Source organism: Trichoplax adhaerens, genomic scaffold (genome assembly GCF_000150275.1).
Source record: "Trichoplax adhaerens TRIADscaffold_13 genomic scaffold, whole genome shotgun sequence".
Classification (NCBI taxonomy): Eukaryota; Metazoa; Placozoa; class Uniplacotomia; order Trichoplacea; family Trichoplacidae; genus Trichoplax; species Trichoplax adhaerens.
The window spans coordinates 41499-64002 of NW_002060955.1; the positions used below are offsets into that span (position 1 = coordinate 41499).

At 34.0% G+C, this 22504-nt stretch overlaps 2 protein-coding genes across 2 annotated transcripts; both read left to right on the plus strand.

The window, feature by feature from the left end:
• Nucleotides 1–85: 85 nt before the first annotated feature.
• On the plus strand, nt 86–10427 carry TRIADDRAFT_11395 (uncharacterized protein; the record flags this gene model as incomplete). Its single annotated transcript, XM_002115938.1, has 5 exons — nt 86–301; nt 916–1185; nt 1510–1734; nt 1897–2037; nt 10356–10427. Coding segments are annotated over 5 exons (924 nt in total), but the record flags the coding sequence as incomplete, so codon positions are not given.
• A 4874-nt stretch (nt 10428–15301) lies between these two features.
• On the plus strand, nt 15302–22291 carry TRIADDRAFT_64232 (uncharacterized protein; the record flags this gene model as incomplete). The annotated part of the gene is made up of 9 exons (XM_002115939.1): nt 15302–15545; nt 18403–18635; nt 18982–19192; nt 19331–19491; nt 19587–19704; nt 19825–19973; nt 20558–20642; nt 21474–21538; nt 22241–22291. The coding sequence occupies 9 exons, from the start codon at nt 15302–15304 to the stop codon at nt 22289–22291; spliced, it is 1317 nt and encodes a 438-aa protein (XP_002115975.1).
• Between the last annotated feature and the right edge of the window lie 213 nt (nt 22292–22504).

Here is a 22504-nt window from a genome sequence, read left to right on the forward strand (position 1 = left end):
CTTCTTTGAAAGCTAAAACTACCTTAAAATAAATCATCTGAAGCATGAGTATTGTGATATAGAACTTGAATCCAACATGACGGTGAAAATAAAGAGCTACACGATTAATTTTTCTAAGAATCAAAAAGCCTATTTCCCCGGACAAACAATATCTGGTGTTGTAACTATCGTACTGACTGAATCAACTCGAATTAAATCCATAAAAATTGGCATTTTTGGAGAAGCCAAGACTCGAATTGCTTACAAATCTGGTGATGATACTAAAACCGCTTATCAGAACCAAAAATTTCTGGAACATGTTGTGACTGCTTTTACTAGTGGTAAGTTATTTTTCGACACTTTTTTTTCAAAAATTTATACTATAACTTTCCTTATAACTATCCTTAAGCTACTTTCAGTTTGCTTCTATTTTGCCATAGTACAACATTTTTCGATGGCTTATTAATTTTGTATTGACTATTATTTTCTTAAGTTAAGGTATAGCAGATTATATCTCTGAAATTTTTTATTAATGAGACTGTAATACCAACCTGATCTAACTATTTTGTAGATATGAGTATGCTTTAGTGAAAATTTAAAGACACTGAATTAAATCTGTAAATGTACGCTATTCGAAATGGAATTAAGATATTGTTTCATTTACATTCTTGCTTGATCGTAGAAATGGGTAATCAATTGTAAATCTATCTGTACTAATTTCTCATTAATATTTGATTTTACAATAAGATTAGAAGTTACAAATTATCTAAATTCTTAATTACTTTATGTATTGACCGTATAGATTAAATTTTGATACGGTTTAGCTTACATAAATTGCCATTTTGTAATGTGTTGAAATGGCAACATAGTATTAGACCAGAATTATATTTATTCTGATACCATGAAAGCAAGTAATTTCGATTCCATTCAACAGAGACCTTAAACATCTGTCTTCTGAAATGTTTACTAGATCGTAACGACAAGAATCTTGAGAATCATCTTTTACTTGCTGGACAATATCGTTATCCATTCGCATTTCGGTTACCAACGTCTGATATTCTTCCATCAACTTTTGAGTCTATCCAACCGGGCAACTCTATTCGTTATTTAGTCGAATCATGGATAGAGTTACCGCTTAGAGTGCCCCCAATATGCAAGAAACCATTCACATTTCTTCAAGTAATTGATTGTAATGCACCTAACTTTGTGGTAAGTTATTTCAAAAGTAAAATTATATTTAACAATTGCTATCCATAATTACCTAAAATTTTTTCATTCACTAATACCAACAATGATACTACTTAGTCATTATTACCTACTAGTAAGTCATTGTCAGTTTAGATAATGAAGCTCTAAAATTCTTAATATTAACTATATCAAACTGTTGAGAGTAATTTACACCAGCTTACTAAGATTATAGAAAAGCGATTACTAGTTTATCATGCAATTTATGAAAGCAATTTTTACATGTTAGCAGTAGTCATATTTATTTATGATGTGAATCATTCTTTCCATAACGTTATAAATTAGGAACCTCCGCTACCGCTAGAGAATGAAAAAAGCATATGTTGTTGGTGTTGCCAGTCAGGACCACTTATTATTCGAGCAGCAATCGACAAAAAAGCTTTTGTGCCTGGGGAAAAAGTAACTCTATTAACAGCTGAAATTGAAAATTATACAGACAGAAATATGAATGGAATAGCAATTTCCTTACTACAAATGGTTACTCGAAGAGCGAAAGGTATATTATCTACAGTATTATTGAATGAAGTAATAGCTAATTAGTTAATTAAAGATTAGTGGAAATACCTGAATATGCGTATTTATTGCATAATAGCGTTGTTGAGATGTATTTAAATTTTATGCCGAATTAGTAATTAATGCGAATTATTGTTAGGTCATGTTCGCGTGGAACAGAAATCTTACGCTTCCTTAGCACAATCCGAAACTATTAAACAGGGTTGCAGCTTTACTTGGAATGATAAAAGTATCACTATTCCTTGTCTACCCCCTACAAACTCATTATCAAATATTTTGAAAGTAGAATACTTCATAAAGGTTAAATTTGTCGAAATATATCTTTAAATTATTAAACGTAATTTGAATGGTTTAACATCAAATTATCGAACTATTAAAAAAGTGATAGAATATTTCATTTCTCAGGAAAAATTTAAGATTAACTTCAAACTTGTTATTATAATACCATATGTATAGGTTGAAGTGATAGTTCCTTTTGGGTTAAATTTAGAAGTTCGATTTTCAATCGAAATAGGAACAATTCCCAGACGTGAATTGTTAAATAGTGTCGATAAACATGAGCAGCAACCCACAGAAGATGATTCAAAGGAGCAACAAAATTCTGCGAAGACTGATAATCCAGCATTGGATCTCTCTTTACCCGAAGCACAGAAGATTAGTGTCTTACCTCGACTTAGTGAGTTAAGTCCAGAGACAAACGAGAGACGTTCAACGATTTCATTCAAACGTCTACCGCCGATAGAATCATCAGTTTCTGCACCGGGCTCAAGAAAATCTTCTATTGGTTAGTAAAAGCAATATCTTAATTTATACCAAAAAGATTAAAAGAAAATTAGCTACAGCTTTTGTTTAATCATTAAAAATCAATCTATTTCCCTTCTATATGAATTTGGTGTAATAAAATCCCATCTTCTATCTTTAATTCGAACGCAAACACATTACTTCTCTATACTTTAATGCATTTGTTACTGTGAAATATCAAATCTATAATACGCTCAAGGGATATTGATAAAAAAAGCATGCGTAATCCAAGCTAAATTTCTATTTATCAAAATCTGTGGATACCTTGCAATAATATAATTTATGTTCTATCTCGAAAACAATTAAAAGATGAAAAAATCTTTTCAAATTTCACGGTTATATTCTATTCTCTATTTCCTCCCTTTTTGAAATCATTTTAATTCTAGTAGCTATATCTATATTATATTGTATGAGAAACCTGTAGTACAATAGAATAGAGAAGGATATGCTTTCAAATCCTAGTCAAAGAGTTTCACTTTTCGAAATTTTGTACCAATAATAAACTGAACTGGTATAGTACAGTAAACTACGAGAGAAATACTAGAGAAGTACCAGTTACTTCATAAGGTAGATATAAAACTGAATAAGAATTTTACTTCAAATTCTCAGTATTTGATAGCTTATGCAGAAGCCACAATAATAACTAAAATACGATAAAAAATATTGTTCGCTTTAAATAACCTAAGATGTTGCATATTTTTAATAAAATTTAAGGTATTGTAAAGAAGAAGGATAAAATATAATAATAGAAAATTTTTATCATTATTTATAAATAGATGCTACACATGAACAACAACAAGAACTTGCTGATACCGTTACAAACTTAAGTCTTCCTAATAGAAATTGTGTTGAAGGTCATGTTGATTTAAAGACTGAAAGATTTCCCGACTGTGAATTAGTTGGTGATTCTTCTTATACTCCGCAGTATCCATATTACAATCCGGTAAAATCACATAAAGTCTAAAAGAAAGGTTTAAATATTATATATTAAAGATGAAGGGTAATTTCGCTGATATAGTCAGCCAGATCATTGATATCCTGCTATTGATTTTAGCCTGTGGATACTTTATTGATTGTCTTTGTTTAATCAAATAGTTATTATCGGATTTAGTACCACTAATACAACTCAAATATGAATCGATTTCGAGAAAGCAATTCCAACTAGCTTACGTTAATACTGCTATAATTCAATCAAAATCCTTTCATCAAGAAAACAGTTATATTGTTTCGTTACTTCCTTATAAAATCCATACGTTTATTCATTTGATTAATTATCTAATAAATTTATACGACAAATAATGAATAGAGATGTTTATTAGATTAAAATTGAAAAGATTTAATTTCTATCAATTTTATACCGTTGCTAGAAGATTGATTCTAGGATATAAAATCAGTACAAACGGAATTCCAGTGTCTTATGTAGTGCTTTAACTTAATCAACTGAATATATTATTATATAATTAATTCAAGACAGAAAATTTTAAATTTACCCGCTATCCATTCTACATTTTGGTAAAACAAAACTGTATTTAACGATCTATTCAAATAATAGCTAGCTTGTTAGATTAATTATCTTATTCAACATTACCTATAGATTATGCAAATTTGTGTACATGAATATTTTGGCAGTTAAGACAGAAGCACTTTCTTGATGCTATACTTCTTTAAAGTATACGAAGTGAATTAAATATATCTGTATTAAAATTCTGTGACATTGTTCAAAAAATTTTTAATTTGCAGTTGATATTTGTAAATGACGTTCCAAAGTCAAGTTTATGCTATACTACGTGTTTTCTAAGACATATGTAAATAGCAGTATTAAATTTATATAATGATAATTTTTGTGATTATTAGTACACGTTATGAAAAGAATGATTTCATCTGAATTATTAAACTGGAGTTTGTAGATTAAATAACTTTACCAGATAGAATTTTTATTGCTCATTACAGCCTAATATCATAGCTTACGGTAGCTTTGGGCTATCCGTTTATGTTATGTTATGCAGAACTTATCTAAAATAACACTTCATGACAGATGGGAAAAATTGTTTCAGTCAATGATGCACTGAGGTACAAATTGATAATGAAGGATCTTGTACCACAGAATGACTAAATAAAAACATTGAAGTACGCCATTAAGAGTTTTATTCTTACGATCTCATCTAGTTATTGCTCCTACTAGCTTGATTACACATTCAATGTGGAAATGAGCTGTTCTACAAAATGGTTTGCCTAAAAATGCAAACATTTTACCAAACAGCCAATACAGGTGCAACTAAGTAATACAGTATCTTGGTTACTATTAAATCTAAATTATCGTGAAGGTGATTTCATACGTTACATTTCTCTCCCTATTTTCGAACTACTATACACGTATGTACCATTTGCTTATAAACCCCTTGTTTTATTCGGTATTCAAATAGATTTATATTTATTATCATTTCTATTTACTAGTACGGATAAAGATGCATATTCCGCTTGTAATCTCCTTCTTTCTAGAGAAGCTTTTGCTATTTGAGCTATTGCGCGTAATTTGTGTTATTGATAAAAGGTGGTCTATTTGTGTTGCATACCATACGTATTCTGACACAATCACATTTTTGTGGGTATGGAGATACGCAGTCAAGTCAATCTAAGCTAGTCTTGCAATTAACAGCATGTAGGAGTCAAAATTTATTTTAAAGAGGTTTGGACTACGGAGAGAGTACCAGTACAACACTACAACACCTTTTAGATGTTCCTCGACTAGCACTCCATTGAAATTATTGAAACCGCTCTGCAACTTCGTTTTGATTATGTTTGTATAACGAAGAATGTATAATTCATTTTTAAGCAATCACGCCATCACCGTACTAAACTGCTATGATTAAGTGAACTTCAACACTAAATCAAGAAGTACAGTTTCTTGTCAATTTTACTGTATTACCTATGTTCGGTTCGTCTAACGTCTACCAAGGACTATCTGATTATCTGAATTATTAGAGTAAAATTCACGTTTGTATAATATAATTCGTAACAGAATACTTTTTAGCTAGACAATCACATCTTGCCAGTGCAGACGCAAACAGTTTAAACGATTCTCCGAAAATCTTGGATCGTAATCTAAGCTATAGTCGGGGCTGCACTACAACTACTAATGTACAATATCAACACCAAGCTTTATCAGATCGACATCATATCGATACAGTAATTTTGTTGATTGCCCAAAGTGGCCCTGTCGATCCTGTAGCTAAATGGCAGAAAAAGCAATTGCACTCCTATCGCCAGTTTCGAAAGAAAGGATATATTAACTGTGACAGTATGGATTATTTTACACGCTCGTCGAATACAGTACTGTACCTTAGTGGCGCAGCGTATACTTTCCGCACTTCTGTCCAGCAGTTGCATACAGTACAACGTACTGTAAAGTGGGCAGTATGGTACTGTACTGTACTGCACAGTACTGTACTGGAGTTCATAGCACCCATAATGGCATTTTTGTTTTTGACCTCCATCAGGTAGAAGTCATAGAACCATGGCGGATTTTACTCCACCTGCATGATTAGAACGATCAGAACTGCTGCAGAGGCAAAAGAAATGACTCGTTTTTGCTTGTGTGATAAAACAATGTACAGTATACAGTATTGCTAGCAGTTCATTTCATTCAGTATCCAATGATAGACAATCCATTTAACGTTAGTCCGTGACCGATTGCAGCACTGTCTCTACAGACTGTCAAGTGGACAGTAAACGTATTGGACAAAATGCATCACGTTCTATACAAGACATACAGGCTGGCATGATAGTATACCTTACTATACAGTACGGCAATCGGTGACTGTCAGTCCATTATTTGACTTCCAGTCATAGCAATAGTGAAAGGAAGAAAACCCACCAGGATAAACATTTCCTTGCATGGTGGGTGAGAGTAATAGCAAATCTTTTACATCGCAGCGTTGTCATTTTGTGTTGTAACTGGGATCACTTGCCATTCCATCATTGGGTAACAATCGTCAATGTTATTTCGTTGTTAACCTTTTAAATTGGCTGAATAAGGACTCCCTTGAGTGGTCCTATTACTATCCTTTCGTTTGCAAAGTTAGACTTCTCGTTGAGGTCGCAACAACTACCTCATTACAAAGTGCATTCGAAACTTTTACTCTACAACAACTATACGTTATCGCTATTGGATATATCGGCATGCCAACGATACTGTCTTTCGTAGTCAATATTGAGAAAGATCCTCCCATCTTCTTTCCTGGTCAAACCGTTGTCGGCACCATCACCTTGATTTTGACCAAAGCAATCAAGCTAAAAGCGGTGAAGGTGCATATGTACGGTGGTGCTTGCACTCATATACGCTACAAAGATGGTAATGAAACCAAGATATTATATGACGAAGAAAAAGTAATCGATAAAATGGTAACACTATTTGGTCCAGGTATGTCAATAATGAAGTCTGCTTGTAAATAAGTTATTCTGCCTGTGTATTGAGTGCTGTGAAATGATGCTGATCGCTAAACCAATAAATAGAATAGGAAAAAACCAATCTTTTACAGCATACGAGTATACGACTTTTTGCTCCTTGTCATGTACGCAACATATTATTTTTTTTTACCGGTAGTGATGCAATACGGCAAATCTACAGTATTGCTGAAATCGATCATGATTCGTACTTTCAGAGCAATTGGCGTACTTACTGCTTTCAACAAACCGTCTACTATCCAGTAAGCATAACTACGAAACACAGGAAGATTGCATGATCGACTCTTTTTATGTTATCACGCACTGACAATGTACATTTACTTTTCAAAACAATTCTCGTATTTTGTCTATTGATTGCCGCTCTCTTCAACATAAAATAGGTAGTGTTGAAGTTAAAAGTTAGCAGATCATTTTAAAGTTAGAGTTACCAAGAACTTGTTGTAGTAAGAATCTATATATTCGATAATAGACAGAGCAGACACCCTCTTTCTAAATTTTAGATTGGAGTACATTATCTATTGTTTCATCGTAACGTTAATTGGGCTCTGCCACAAAGATAGATGTGAGTGCAGCAAGTATTATGCAGTAGTTAGCTATAGAAACTATTTTTCCTTTAATATAAAGCTTTATCAACGTTTTGTCTTGAATCGAACGCGCTTTAAACTTGGCCAAATTTAAACTTACATCGATGGCGTCTTAGCCTGATGAGATTACAATATCTCTATCGAAATTATTTTCAAAGCTTACGTTATGTAAAAGAGCATAGTGTCGCTGATATCCTTTCATCAACATTGACGTATTTACAGTATAAAGGGTATTTTATTTATTCGCCCCCAAACACTAAATAACGAACTTTTTGAAGTATTGCAATATAGATCATCAAAACACTCAGGAAATCCTTTTTCTACAGCAATATCGTTTTATTGCTGTACATTTCTTGACCAAAATCATTGATCCTTTCCTGTAATGAAGGTCTTGTTCTTATAGCATTGTTTACTATTGTCCAGTTGATGTGTACATTTGTTTTGTATTAATCGCATGGAACCGTATAAGCATTAGTTATCATTTATATGGATTATTTTCCGATACTAAACTGAATTACATTGTTAACTGGCATAGCATGAATCCCGTCATCAACAAATTTCTGCACTAGAACGATTATCACATGCAAGGCGAGCACTACAATTTCATAGTCGGCAATTTACTATGTAATCAATTTCAATCCTATCATAATAACTGTGTGGCGTGTAACCAATATGGATTCACGAGGCTACACAATACTGCATTATTTGAATGGCCGTATAACGCTGATCGGTTTCGCTGAATTATTTCATTATTGGTGGCAATGAAATACTGTTATATAAGAAATGCAACGGTACAAAATACTCGTAAATCACTCTTAGCCTTATGATAATTGATGCTCTATTGTGAATGAGCAGAATACATAACCATTTTCTATGACAGTAGTTCATGCTTCATGCCATTATTTAAACGTTAGCTTAATCACTCTTTACCGGCCACAATTTTCCATGAACTATTGAACAATTTTAGGGTTGTTAATTCATCTTGCATAGTCCGCGTATCAAAGGCTAATTAAATTTTAGCGATGTGATTCCTGGTGTTATTGTGCTAATGAAGTCAATTTCGGTAGCAGAACATCTTCAACTGCAAATGTTACTGCATAATTAAAATGACACGTTGCAAAAATTGGATTGATTGATTTTATTGATACATGGCAATTTTAAACTGTAATCATGTATCTGTTACGGCTAAAGTCGGTAATGCAGCCATTAGCGATATTGGCTAGCCAGTTTGATTCTAATTCCTGTAAATTAAGGATAGTACTCAGCATTAGAAGGGTGAAGGTTTTGGTGTGGACTGTTTACGTATATTATCACCAATGATGACTAGTTACTAAGTTATAATAATATGCATCATTTACTGGTAAATGCAATGACGATGACGATCCAGTAGAGAAGTGCGAATTCGCGCAAGCACTAATACTCAAAACTTATTGAAGATATAGATTGCATTCTACAGCCTGAGGTGTTATGCGGTTTTGTAGGAAACAATCTGCGACTAGTAATGCTGCACAATTATGTGGGCCACGTTTTATTCGGCTTCAAAGTTGATTCTACTTGAACAATCAATAAATCAGAAATGCGATATGGATGTAAATGTAAAACTGTAGTTAGTAAACGGTTTTGCTTTGACTAACTATATTATAATTAACCTTTAACGAATAGAGCAACGTGAAAATGAACAGTATCCAGTAATGCCTGAAGGACGCTACGATTACAAATTTAGTTTTAAATTACCGAAAACTAAACTGCCATCGACTTATGAAGGTATGAAGGGTAATTATATTCGTTATTTCGTCGAAGCTTCTATTCACGTTCCATGGAAAAAGTACGAACCTAAAGCACGAAAGGCAATTACTGTTCTCGAACTCGTAGATTGCAATAGAATCGATCTGAAGGTAATGCAATTTTACTCTCTCAGCCAACTAGTATGAAAAGTACATGTTGTTAAACATATTTAAAACGATTTTAATTAATAAATGGATGAAGTATTTGCTAGGGTCTTGCCAAAATGTTGTCGACAAACTTTGACTAAATAGATATGTTATTTTATTCGTATACTAATGCCAGGGAGCACCGGAACTTCTCGAAAATGAGGTTGTCTTGTGTTGTTGGTGTTGCGCATCAGGTCCTATAAAATTAACTGGTCGGATTGATAAAAAGGCTGTGTGCTCAGGTGAAGATCTTGTACTGATAAAAGCTGAAGTTGATAATTGTTCTAGTAGAACGTTACATGGCATCAAAATTGACTTTAAGAAAATTGTCAGGACAAAGGCCTCGGGTAAGCCACTGCATAGCAAGTATCTTATGAATTAAAGTTATTATGTTAGCGATTCTTGAAAAATATTTACGTAAGGCGTATACCAGTAATTGAATTTGAAATGGAATAAGGCAATGAATTGCTTTATATATTTAAATGGAATGATAAAATGTTTTTGTCTCCCTCTTCATCATGCTGCAAAGGCCACAAAAGTATTGATGAGAAATCATACTGTAAGATGTCTTTTGATGAAGCCGTAGAGCCGCATAGAAAGCTTATGTTTGAAAATATCAAGATCAATATTCCATGTATTGCTCCAACGAATACCTTATCGAAAATTTTGAAAGTAGAATATGTTTTGCGGGTAAGTGATCTACTTAGCAATGCAATAATTCGCGGAATAGCCAATATTCCTATCAATCCTTAAAGAATAACAAGTATGTATATATATGCTGTAGTAAATATTCTTAATAGGTGTTTCTTAAATGTTATGGCAATTATCCTTTATTTAGGTTTATGTAAAGGTTCCGATGGAGCCTAATCTCACTATAGATCTTCCTGTTATTGTTGGAACTATTCCTATTCGTATAAAAACTGGATTACCCCGGAATGCAGCCGCCGCAGCTGGCCCCAGTATAAGTAAGTCACCATTGCAAGAATTAGGCCCTTCGCAGTTAGATAATGCAATTACGCCAATAGCAATGAAACAAACTGCTGTTGCTAAAGAGACTAACGCTAAGCAAGATCCAGCTCCTCCAGTCAACCGAGCTTATCAATCAGTCACAGAAGACTCTTGCATTTATTGCGCCGCAGGTAATTAAATGCATGTATTAATGCCTTTATTACAATATACAGGTGCATCTATTTAAATTATGATAGGCATACATGCAATATCATCATGTTCTATTATATTTATGGTGTCGTTTATCAGTGTAACTACACGTATTTTTTATCGAATTGTACTTAGGCTATGCACAACTAGGCAACAAATCACAAAATCAGCTACAGACATCGCCTTCGAGTAATTCCTTGCACGATACTATCCGCGGTATTGAGAGCTCTTTTATTTCTTAAAAAATTCATAGATCTACTAACTATGCGTATTAATCCTATCATTCGTTAAATTTATATTTTTTTTATTTACTATAGATCACTTCGCCGATGCGTCTGATATTCCTCCGCCCACATATGAACCTTGTATAGATGGCACGGTTGACATCAAAGGTGGAGATGGCGATTACGTTGGTGATACACTTTTTACCCCGTTATATCCAGTTTTTCATCCTGTTACATAATGGAAGAGATTGCTTATCCTTCGTCTGCAAATTCGTGTTGCAAAATTCAAATACAATCTATCGCAATTCAATTTAAATTACTAGGCTTGGAGTCATTTGAAAATTATGAATTTCGTATGGTTGACCATGAAAAAGGAAACTGTTACGCGTAGCGTTCTCGAATTAAATTAATGTTCTTTATGGTCGCTGCTATTTCGGAAAGAATTTCCGTTTGTATTCTTGTAAGCAGTGATTCAAGGAAAAGCTTTTTTATTATAGCGGAATATAATGTAGGTAAAGTGATACTAAAAGCCTTTTAATGCATATATCTAATACATAAACTTAGAGCCATCCCTCCGATCAAAGTATTTTACGATTTACGCTATATGTATGTTATCATGAAGTGGTAATTAAGTTGTCACAGATTATATGAAATACATTGACGGTATTGGTACTGTTTTTGTACAATTTGTCGTGTATATTAAGCTCCAGGTTGCATGTTCTTTACTAAAATTGCCTCAGTATTTGTTACTAGTGTCCATTATAAAATTTCTTGTTGCAGGCTAGTGCTGAATGTCTAAAATTGGCACTAATTAATGACTATTGCTCCGCACGGTTATAATTTGATGCTAGAGACATTTATCAATGTTTTCAACCACTAAATTCTATGGGCATAAGAATTATTACTGCAAGCGTTGACATACTGTACAGTACTAGCTCCGTCGATACTTACAATATATATAAAATGATACATATCTGTAATGATATAATGTATATCTAATTATACGATTATTGTGTACATGAGTATATTTCACTATTTGAAAGCATAATTGTTGTTTTTTTACAATATTCACATAGCGTTCTTTTGATTTCATTATATTAATGTTAAGAAAACAGCTGTACAGTGTACAGTACATGCTTTAATTTCTGCTAGAAACGATGTTTTGGTTATCATATACAGTATAACCTATGTCATTGTAGACACTACGACAGAAGTAAGAAAACTTAAATATTTGTAACTATGATAATAACTGTTGAAAATTTCAATTTGTAATGGAGTAGACTGATGAGACTTTCTTTACTTTGTAAATGCATAACATATTGATGTCGTCATTATTCACAATGTAAATGCCTGAATAGTTTTAACTCTTTCGAATTTATGTCATAAAGGCATAAGTATGTTCGTACACCGTATCGTTGTTAGGATTAATTCGTAACGATGATTTGGTATTATCGGAGTGATGCTTTGCTTATGATATCGTATTAATTGATTAATTAAAGCGCATTTGTACTGTACTAGAGAGATGTTCGAAATTCTTACATCTCGATATCTCCATGACAATTACGTACTGCGTGATTCATTGCGTCTAAAAAAGTAGATAGAATTCTTCTCTTCATGGTGTACTCGACGCAATATGAGTACATTGTCGACTGTCACGCTACCCCTGTCGCGACGAGTACTGTTATACTTGTATATATATAGATTGTTAGCAACTAGTGAGATACCTAATTTATAAGAGTACTCCAAGGTCAGATCGTGTTCTGATCATGGTAAATTTTATGTTGTATGCGTGCTCTAACTTATTTTCAAGTAGAGCTTGAAGTCATACTAATATCGATATAAGAATATACTATACGACAAGTGAAATTGTCTATCCGTATTAATACCCATAGACAAGTATATGCTGTAGCTACTCGCGAATTGATAGGAGTTACGAAAGCGAGTTACTTTTGAAATAAAGAGAGTTCTAGTTTCGATATTCGTGGAGACTGGTGTCTGCTTAAATGCCATTGGAAGCAGTTTCTATGATACAAAAAGTGATTGCGATATCAGCATAGGGTACGTGTGCATTACGCCGTAAGTAGAGCTATTCGCCATTCTCGAAGACTGCACAAACAAACACCCTGGTCTGGGCTATAGAAATGGAATTGTGGCAGTGTTATATGCTGTATGAGAGTAAAAATATCTATGTTAGGATAATTCTGTTAGCCTGTCCTTATTTTAGTTGACTTCTAAGTTATGACTCATGAACTATTGAGGACGAGTATATAAACGCAATATAAAGTGTAATAACGTTATCTCTTACACTGAGTGTTTAACGTAAAATACGAAGCGTCCAAGTCTTTGTGTAGTTTGCTAGTAGAGTAAAAGTGTTCCTAATAGTAAAGAAGTCGTTCCTTGATACGTGGTTCAAGGAATTGACTTATAGATCGTACATTACGTTATCTTGTTGCAAAGCTGTTTGTGGCAGGAATGTAGATCATAACTGTACATTCTCCATAATCTACAATATGAAAACTGTATGAGTTTTCTTTCTTAATCTTTCAGATCGTTAGAGTAAGTTTCATTTCATTTGGATGGATTGTGAATAGAATTAAGAATATCCATATTATTAATATCATAAGTGATTGCAATATTAGCCTACTGTACGTGTGCATCACACCGTACGTATCACTATCCACCATTCTTGAAGACAGCACAACTACCCTGGTCTGGGCTGTAGAAATGGAATGTAGACCATCATTGCACAGTACATTCTCCATAATCTACAGTACAGTATGAAAGCTGTAAGTGTTTACTTTCTTCAGCTTTCAGATCGTTAGAGTAAGTCTCACTTCCTAAGCACCTTGGTCTGGGCTATTGAAATGGAATGTGGACCTTATTCACTGTATATTCTCCACAATCGACAGTATGAAAGCTGTCAGTGTTTTCTTTCTTAATCTTTCAGAGCGTTGAAATAAGTTTCATTTCCTTGGGAACTAGACCGAGTTATGGGGACAGCTAATTATAGACATGATAGAATTTAGAATGTCAACAAGAATAATGATGAATATATGATATAAAATATCGATAAGCGTGATCCTTTTACAAAACTCTGCGCTTTACATTGCCGTACTGTACTGCACACTGTACAGTACTGTATAGTAGTTTTAGTACAGTATTGTACAGTACATTGTATTCATTTATTCTAGTGTACTGTACACTGTACAGTACAGTGCGACGATAGTGCTGACGCACTCACACTATTGACAGCTGGTGATCTTGCTGAGTCTTCTCGTCTCAATCATTGACTTGTAGTGTAGAAGTATCTAGAAAAATTTTGAATGGAAAACCTTTCAGAACAACTTGGCTGGGCTGGTTCCAGTCTTGTACAGCTGGTGATCTTGCTGAGTCTTCTCGTCTCAGTCATTGACTTGTAGTGTAGAAGTATCTAGAAAACTTGGAGGTATTCCATCGAATGGAAAACCTTTCAGAACGACTTGGCTGGGCTGATTCCAGTCTTTTAGGACAGTACAGTACAGCTGGTGATCTTGCTGAGTCTTCTCGTCTCTGTCATTGACTTGTAGTGTAGAAGTATCTAGAAAACTTGGAGGTATTCCATCGAATGGAAAACCTTTCAAAACGACTTGGCTGGGCTGATTCCAGTCTTTCAGGACAGTACAGTACATTCTATTCTACAGTATAATATTACTGTACTGTACACTGTAATGCTTCCAACCTGTCAGCAAATCCCCTTGTACAGTACAGCACGTACATACAGTACTATTAGGCTGCGGGTTAGGGTTAGCGGAAGGGAGCTGGTTGTGTTCAGCAGACCGTTGGATTGGGTAAGACGGTGTTATTCACTTAATTAATAGCGGTTTTTGACGCCATATTGGGAGATAGCCAAAGGAACACCTAGTTGTCGCTGATATTGGGGCAAAATCCAACTAGTCTAGCCAGAAGAGCATCGCTTGAAGGGAGATTGCAACCTTGGTTGCGTATTATATCCTACAGACGGTCCGATCTCGTCCATCCAGTTTTTGCACGTAATCTCATTGAATACCAGTTTGCTGTTAGGAACAATCGCCACCTCGATCGTAGTACTGTAGATGGGTATTGAATGCTTATTTGTCATCGTGATTGGTTTCGATTTTAGTCTTAAATAGGAACGACGGGACTGTAGGAGGGAAAAGCTTGGACACAAGTCATTCACTCTGCCATTTCTAATTCAAGATTGTTCAAGGTGAAATTCTATTTTGATCGCTAGATTAGCAATCAATACAAGTATACTGCGTGCAATCTCTTTTGCAGCGTAATTTGGCAGCCTACAAGTTTGTTGACACGACGTTGTACAACCATTTGGACGTTTGCTAGCGTTTACCTGACTACTACACTCATCATTGTACATCTTTTTCCAAGAATGGTCAAAATAGAAATATTCAAAATATCTCTCGTTGATGATCAAGAGGTGTTTTATCCTGGACAACCGATTGAAGGTGTTGTTCACCTCCAATTAAATCAACCTCTACAGCTCAAGTTTCTTCGCCTCAAATTATGCGGCCGTTCACAAAGTAAATTAAAACTCAATCACACTGGTCACGGCACCACCACTCATCGAGATGAAGAACTATTTCATAGCGATGTCATGATACTCATCGGTAAAGGTAGGTTGTGTAACATCCTTTTGCTTTTGACCATCAAAGTCAAATATCGACTAGACGATTCTACCCTACATTAAGCTAAAATTAAAATCAATTGCCAACAGCGTTGCTTGCACGAATAGACAGAGTTCATGAACAAGGAAGCTAGAAATCATTCTACTCTACTGTATTCAAGATGCGTTCACTGTTCCATTTTGACTTTGTATCATCCGCGATGCAGTATTGGATGACAATGTGAAATTGCAATCGACTTGATCCTAATGCAATCGTACGAATGTACAGTACATGGAATCAATAATAGACAAAATCTTCATGTGTACGAGAGAGTTGACCCTTTTTAGACAAATTGGGAAGTACTTCAATCTCTTCAACCTATTCTCTTAGTAAGACGTCAATAGAACAGCATGAACTACCGCTTATATTGCCAGCAGTAAGATCAGTTAAATTCTTCCATGTAGGGATAAGGCATGAATTCCGTTTATCAAAAGTAAGATATCATCCATTGCAAGGGTAAGCCCACTTCGATACTGTAAATAGTTAAGTCAACAATACTTGACAAAAGTATTCGTTTTCCTTAACCCTTCAAGAATCTACCTTGAAATCGTTTATCATTTCTTATGAACAATTCCCGACAGCATGGAGGGGCAAACAAATAGTTCAATAGCCGATTTAATGCATACCATGGAGAAATAATGCTAAACGACTAAACTCGGTTTGTTGGTCGCTGTCTACCATTGTAAATTATAACGAGTTTTGGAGACCAAGCCTGGTCAGTAATTAATTATGATTGTTATTGGTTATGTTCCGATGTTGGACGTATGCTTTTTAAATTATAATAACATGAAACAGTAGCATATCTTGACGTCAGTATTTTTCTATATTAATTTACTGCAAAGTTGGTGTTCATCATTTAGTGACTTGTATAGCACTTGTCCTAACTGGAGTATAGGATAAGTCGGTCAACATGGAAACAATCGTGCTATCGACGAGTTAGAAACATTCCAGTGATTTCAACACACGATCAATTCGATTGAAAAATCCTATTTTCAGGTCTGAAAAATTTCTAAGCCCCTATGCTATGATTGGATACGAATAGATCAATACTACAATATTACTCTAAGCAAGTTGTTGTGTCAATTGTTCTAGTCTGGCAGTGAGAGCAAAGCAAAACGATCACCACTGTAAAATTGCGATCAGTAGACAGGTTCTCTTAACTCATTTCTGATAGAATCAATTTCATTAAAATCAAATTATAGCACCATATTTCATTGCCAAAACTGGCGATGGTAGCTGCTATGGAGGAAAAATAAAGTTCAAAGGTAGTCCATGACAGGTTTAACCAGTTTCCAACGAATTGATTGTCATCGCGATTGCGAATTGTTTTCTTTGTCAGGTTGCACAAAAGCGCAAATGCCTAAACGCTACGCCATTGTTTTGTACATCGCAGTATCCAGTCAGTAGAATCAATCCATAAGCAATTCTGCTTGGAGACACTATAACCGGTAAATTTCCTGTCGATATCGTCAAAACGATCATATGATTGTGATGCATCCTGGCGCCAATAGAATGCCATTTAAAATAGTATTAACAGTCCCATCGTGATGGTGGCCTTGAATTCATGAGTGGTTCAATGCCATCATTAGCTACAGTCAATGGAGTGTTGTTGCGCTTGGTTAAATTAGATTGCAGTAGCAGTAGAGAAATGATGCAGTTGGTGATGACGTAGTTTTGGCCATGACGGTGCATCAATCATTTTAATGTTGATCTATTTTTCAATCTTGTTTGTTTGAGTTGACATAATCGATTGCATTTTCTGCATCGTTGATTCCCTTTTTCACTCTTGCTAGAGGACTCTCGATCAGAGATTGGTAAAGCCGTCTCTGGCACTCAACATCATACTCTAGTATTCCCTTTTCACTCTTGCTATAGGACTCTCGATCACAGATTGGTAAAGCCATCTCTTGCACGCAAAATCATACTCTAGTATTCGTTTAATTTACTCTTGCTAGATGACTCTCGATCACAGATTGGTAAAGCCATCTCTTGCACGCAAAATCATACTCGAGTATTCCCTTTTCACTCTTGCTATAGGACTCTCGATCACAGATTGGTAAAGCCATCTCTTGCACTCAAAATCACACTCTAGTATTCCCTTTTCACTCTTGCTATATGACTTTCGATCACAGATTGGTAAAGCCATCTCTGGCACTCAAAATCATACTCTAGTATTCGTTTAATTTACAAGAGAAGACAGACAACGTTTGTGTTGCACTCTAAGTTAGCCCTTTATTAAACTTTGACGAATAATGACGCAATAACTTCATTGTGTAGATAACAAACGTGGATTGCTATCTTGATATTGGAACTTGAATGGGTTTTATGATTCAACAACGGTAGAATATCATCGGGCAGCGAGACTGATTAAATTGGACTATGGGTTATGGAGTACACTTTCATTTCGTTCCTTCAACTGCCAGGTGTGATTTGACGATCAAAATGAACCCTAACATTAATCAACTGACAAGTAACAGGAATGAATGATTTCATCCAGTCGCATTTTTGGCATTAGCTGCTATATCAAGCGGCAGAGCTAGTACATAGAGATACAGTTGATATCGATCTAGAGGTAGTTGCTTTGCATTGTCATAATCAATGCAATACTGGCTGTAAATCAAGTTTTATGACGATATTGAGTAATATAGACCAGTAGAAGCCAATTCAAAACAATAAAATACCAAGAACGAAATGTTATTAAGCTGGATTAGATTGCTTCAACTTGAACGCATAAATGAATAATAAACTCTTCTTGCATGTGTATATCCAATCTACCGTTATTGATATTTGTAAATTTCTTTCTCAGAAAATTTCGACAGAAATGAAATTGCTCCCAAAATAGATGAAGGATCGCATGATTTCCCCTTTCGATTTGTCTTACCAGATGGAAATATACCAGCTTCATATGAGGACAGGAACGGTAACAATATCGGATACTTTGTGGAAGCACGAATACGAAGACCATGGAAAGTAGATGAAGTTGCGCAGAAAATTTTCAATGTAAAAGAAATTATTGACTGCAACTTACCGGAATACAATGTAAGTTGCTATGTTTTTGCTCGATTTCGATAACGGAACACATACACTTATTACCACTGATTAAATATTGCAACTTACCGGGTCAATGACCATATGTGCACAACTTAAAATGTTGAAAGAATAGAGTAGAATTCATCAACTGTATCACTCTTACTAAAACCCTATTAATATTACGATCATCGTTTGCTTGACGACTTCTTTCCAGCCTACAACCGTGAATTATCTTTTTCTCGCTGTACAGTACAGTAGTGTTAAAACGCAATTGCGTTGTCAAGGATAATTTTAAGAACAAAATATCGTATTCGGCAAATGACAGCGATTAATTTCCTGTACTTCACAACTATAGGTACAACCGCCTCCTGTTAAAAAGGAATGGAAATTATATAGCCTACTAAATAAGAATAAACCCATTATTCTCACTGCTAGTACGGATCGGTTAGCCTACTTCCCTGGAGAAAGGATCGAAATCCTTGATACAAAAGTTGTTAACGGAAGCTCTCGAACTTTAAACAACGTGAAATTAGAATTTATACAAAAAATTACCTATAAAGCTCGAGGTAATAAGTCGTAAATATTTTGCGGATGCATAAACTATCCTTCAATTTTATCACAACTTTATGTTCTGGATCAATTGCTTTACCAATTCTGCTTATTTAAACAATTCTATTTTGCATTTGCAAATTCTATACCATCAGAGCATAAACTCAGTAGAAGGAAATGTTTTCGTTGTAAAAGTTCTAACCAACCAATCAAGCCTGATGAGGTTTTCGACTGGCCGAATTTGTCAGTAGTAGTACCTGCTGCGTCACCAACTTTGGATTGCAATACCTTGATTACGGTTAAATATTTCATAAAGGTAATAATTTGTTATATTACTAAACTATAAAATGTAATATATCGTAATTAATGTTTCATCGAAATAATAATTACACATATCCTTGCTGGTCATAGATCACCGTTATGGTTCCTTATTCCTTCAACCAATATATTAAACTGCCTGTAATTATTGGAACAGTACCCTTGCGATACGATGGGCAATTACCACCAACATATGAAGAGGCCCAAAACGGTAATTGTTGATGACAGATTTATAATTTATTCATTTTTATTGTAGTTGTACTAGCTAATAAATGAAGGCTAAGAGATTTATTAATCGTGCTCAATTATAACCGCATATTATGTTCATCAGCCGAGAATACTCCTGATGCCTCATTACCGAATTATTTTGACTGTGTTGAAAGAAGTATTGGGTACCTCGACTTTGATGTCAGTAATTTATACCGAAATAAAGATAAGGATGAAATGCTACCTCGTTATCCATCCGTATTCCCAACAGAGGTATAATTGATTACTATCAAGCTGTTGCTGAGAAAGACTTTCGTCATTGTTTACGTTTAACTCGATAATCTGAATAACTCTTCACCTATCTATCCGATATTGTGCAATTTGAGCAAATGCTTATGTTTGCTCGTTTAACCCGATGTTCTTCTGTTATTGTCGTTAAATTGTAATGATCTATATCATAATTTTAATATAATGTTGTCTTTATCGTGAAGTGTGTACAAAGTAATGGAAATGCATTCAAATACATATGTTATGTTGTATACTGGATTCGTACAAATATAGCTTAATTTGTGTTTTGATCAAATTTAAAGCAATGTATGTATTAGCATTTTAACAGCAACTGGATACACGATTACGGCTACTATATTCAATTATTTTGACATTTATCTTGATAATGGTAATTTACGAATTTAATTCACGGTTATTTTGTTAATGCACTTAAAGCCAATGTGGCAAACGATTCTTTCTGATTGAAAAAGCGAGTGACGTCGATCAGCAAAGATTGCATAGATAAGTCATATAAATCGCGCAAGTGATATTTGTATAGCCGCTTAATACTAATGTAATTTTCTTTGTAGCAATTGTATACACTTCGATCGATTCGGTTTATTGAACTGTTAATATTTATATCTCGATTATTTCATATGAAATTGGCTTTGTCATGTATGGATATCGCAGTACATTTCATGGTTTCATTTCCAGTACTTTGAAATAAAATAATGCAACATTTTACTAATTTTATGGAATTAAGTAATGTGATCGACTGATTGGTTTTTGCTAATGTAATAGGCAGCTAAGTGAAATGTTTCCTTCATTTCAATGCTCACAAACGTAAACTTGTTTCATTACCCAAGTATCAGTGGTCAGTTTGACTCTCATTTTCAATAATCATAGTGATCCACAGCTAGAAAAATTTATATTTTGACAAAAATTTTTATAGAAGTTGTAACTCTATATGCACTGTAAGGCAAGGATACCTGAAATAATTGCTGGACTATATAACTCGAAAATAATTTTGTGGCTTCATACAGCTTATTAATTTATCCATGATGATGGTAGTAACGCGCTTTAAAAGTATTATGTTAAAGTACAAGTATGTAAGGACAAGATCAGGGAACTGCTAATCAAATTTACTATCGTTTCGTCTCGAGGAAGGCGCATTCTTAGATTTATCCTTGACAAATCTAAAATGAAAATAAAACAATATATACACAGTTTTAACTTCAGCCAAGTGCCTATATATGCGTACGAGCAAGGAGCCGCAATTGAAGTGACTCTAACTGAACGGTCAGATAGCAAACCGCAGGGATTTGCATCATGGCTAAAACTCATTTATTACATTGGTTATAAGCTTTACAATTATTACTATATCTGATATGCTTCGTATGTTTCTTTCTTTGGTGGTACTATATGTCATAGTTTAAAATGTATATAATCATGATATTAAGATTTGAACAACGGAAGTCTAATTCTATCTTTTATGTTGCTCACTAGACTATACAATATCATTAGATATTCACAGCAAATTTCGAATAGAAATGATAAACATTGAACTAAAGGTATGTATGTATGCAACTTCTAATTTTTGTTTTTCCGAAATATATCCACTAAAAACCTGCTCATTCATTGATTTCTGCATCCTCTAATAGAATAGTTCTTAAAGTATTATGTTTGAGTAATAAACTGAACAATGATTCATTGGTTACCTCGTCCCATCTTGGATAAATACTGTTAGATCGGAAAGTGGTTATTTTCCGACAGCTTTCAAATCTGTCAATCTTATCAATTCTTGTATTTACAATCTGATGATTTTAGTGAATTGATTAAGTCGATAATGACTATCCATCTTTTTTTTGCAAAACACTCTTAGTTTAGCGCTTCCTTTATTCTACGACTTAATTAAGGCAATGGTGACATGATTGATGTATATTTGGTACTGTGTAATACTTCATTATTATAAACTGTCTATAATAATCCTAAAACTTAATCTACCAATCACATTATTTCAATAAGAATCATAAAATGGACTTCATCTAGATTAAACAATTAGATACCTGTATAAATTAATGTTTATTATTGTTATTAATATGAAGACACAGAAAAACATTCCGTGACTTGCATTAAATAGTAAGCCATTAACAATGCAGTGTAATTATAGAATAATCCTTCCTTATATTTTTCCGTCTTATTTAATATGTCGCATAAAGTTAAACTTGTGTGATTATCAATAATTCATGATGTTTTATTTCAATATATTTAAGTATTTAAGAAGAATGGAGAATAATGTCTTGGTATATTTTGCATCTGCATAATATATTGTACAAGACATTGCAAGTATTTTTTTACAATCACTACTTAATAAAATTGAACTCAAAAATATCTTGTTGTCTACCGAATATAGGGTATAGAAAACACGCAATTGCTGTAATTAAATTATTCTAAAAGCCCATAATAATTCCTTATCATAAAAATGTTAATTATTAGCTTATTACTCAGCCTATCATTGCTATGCTTTAACTATTTTT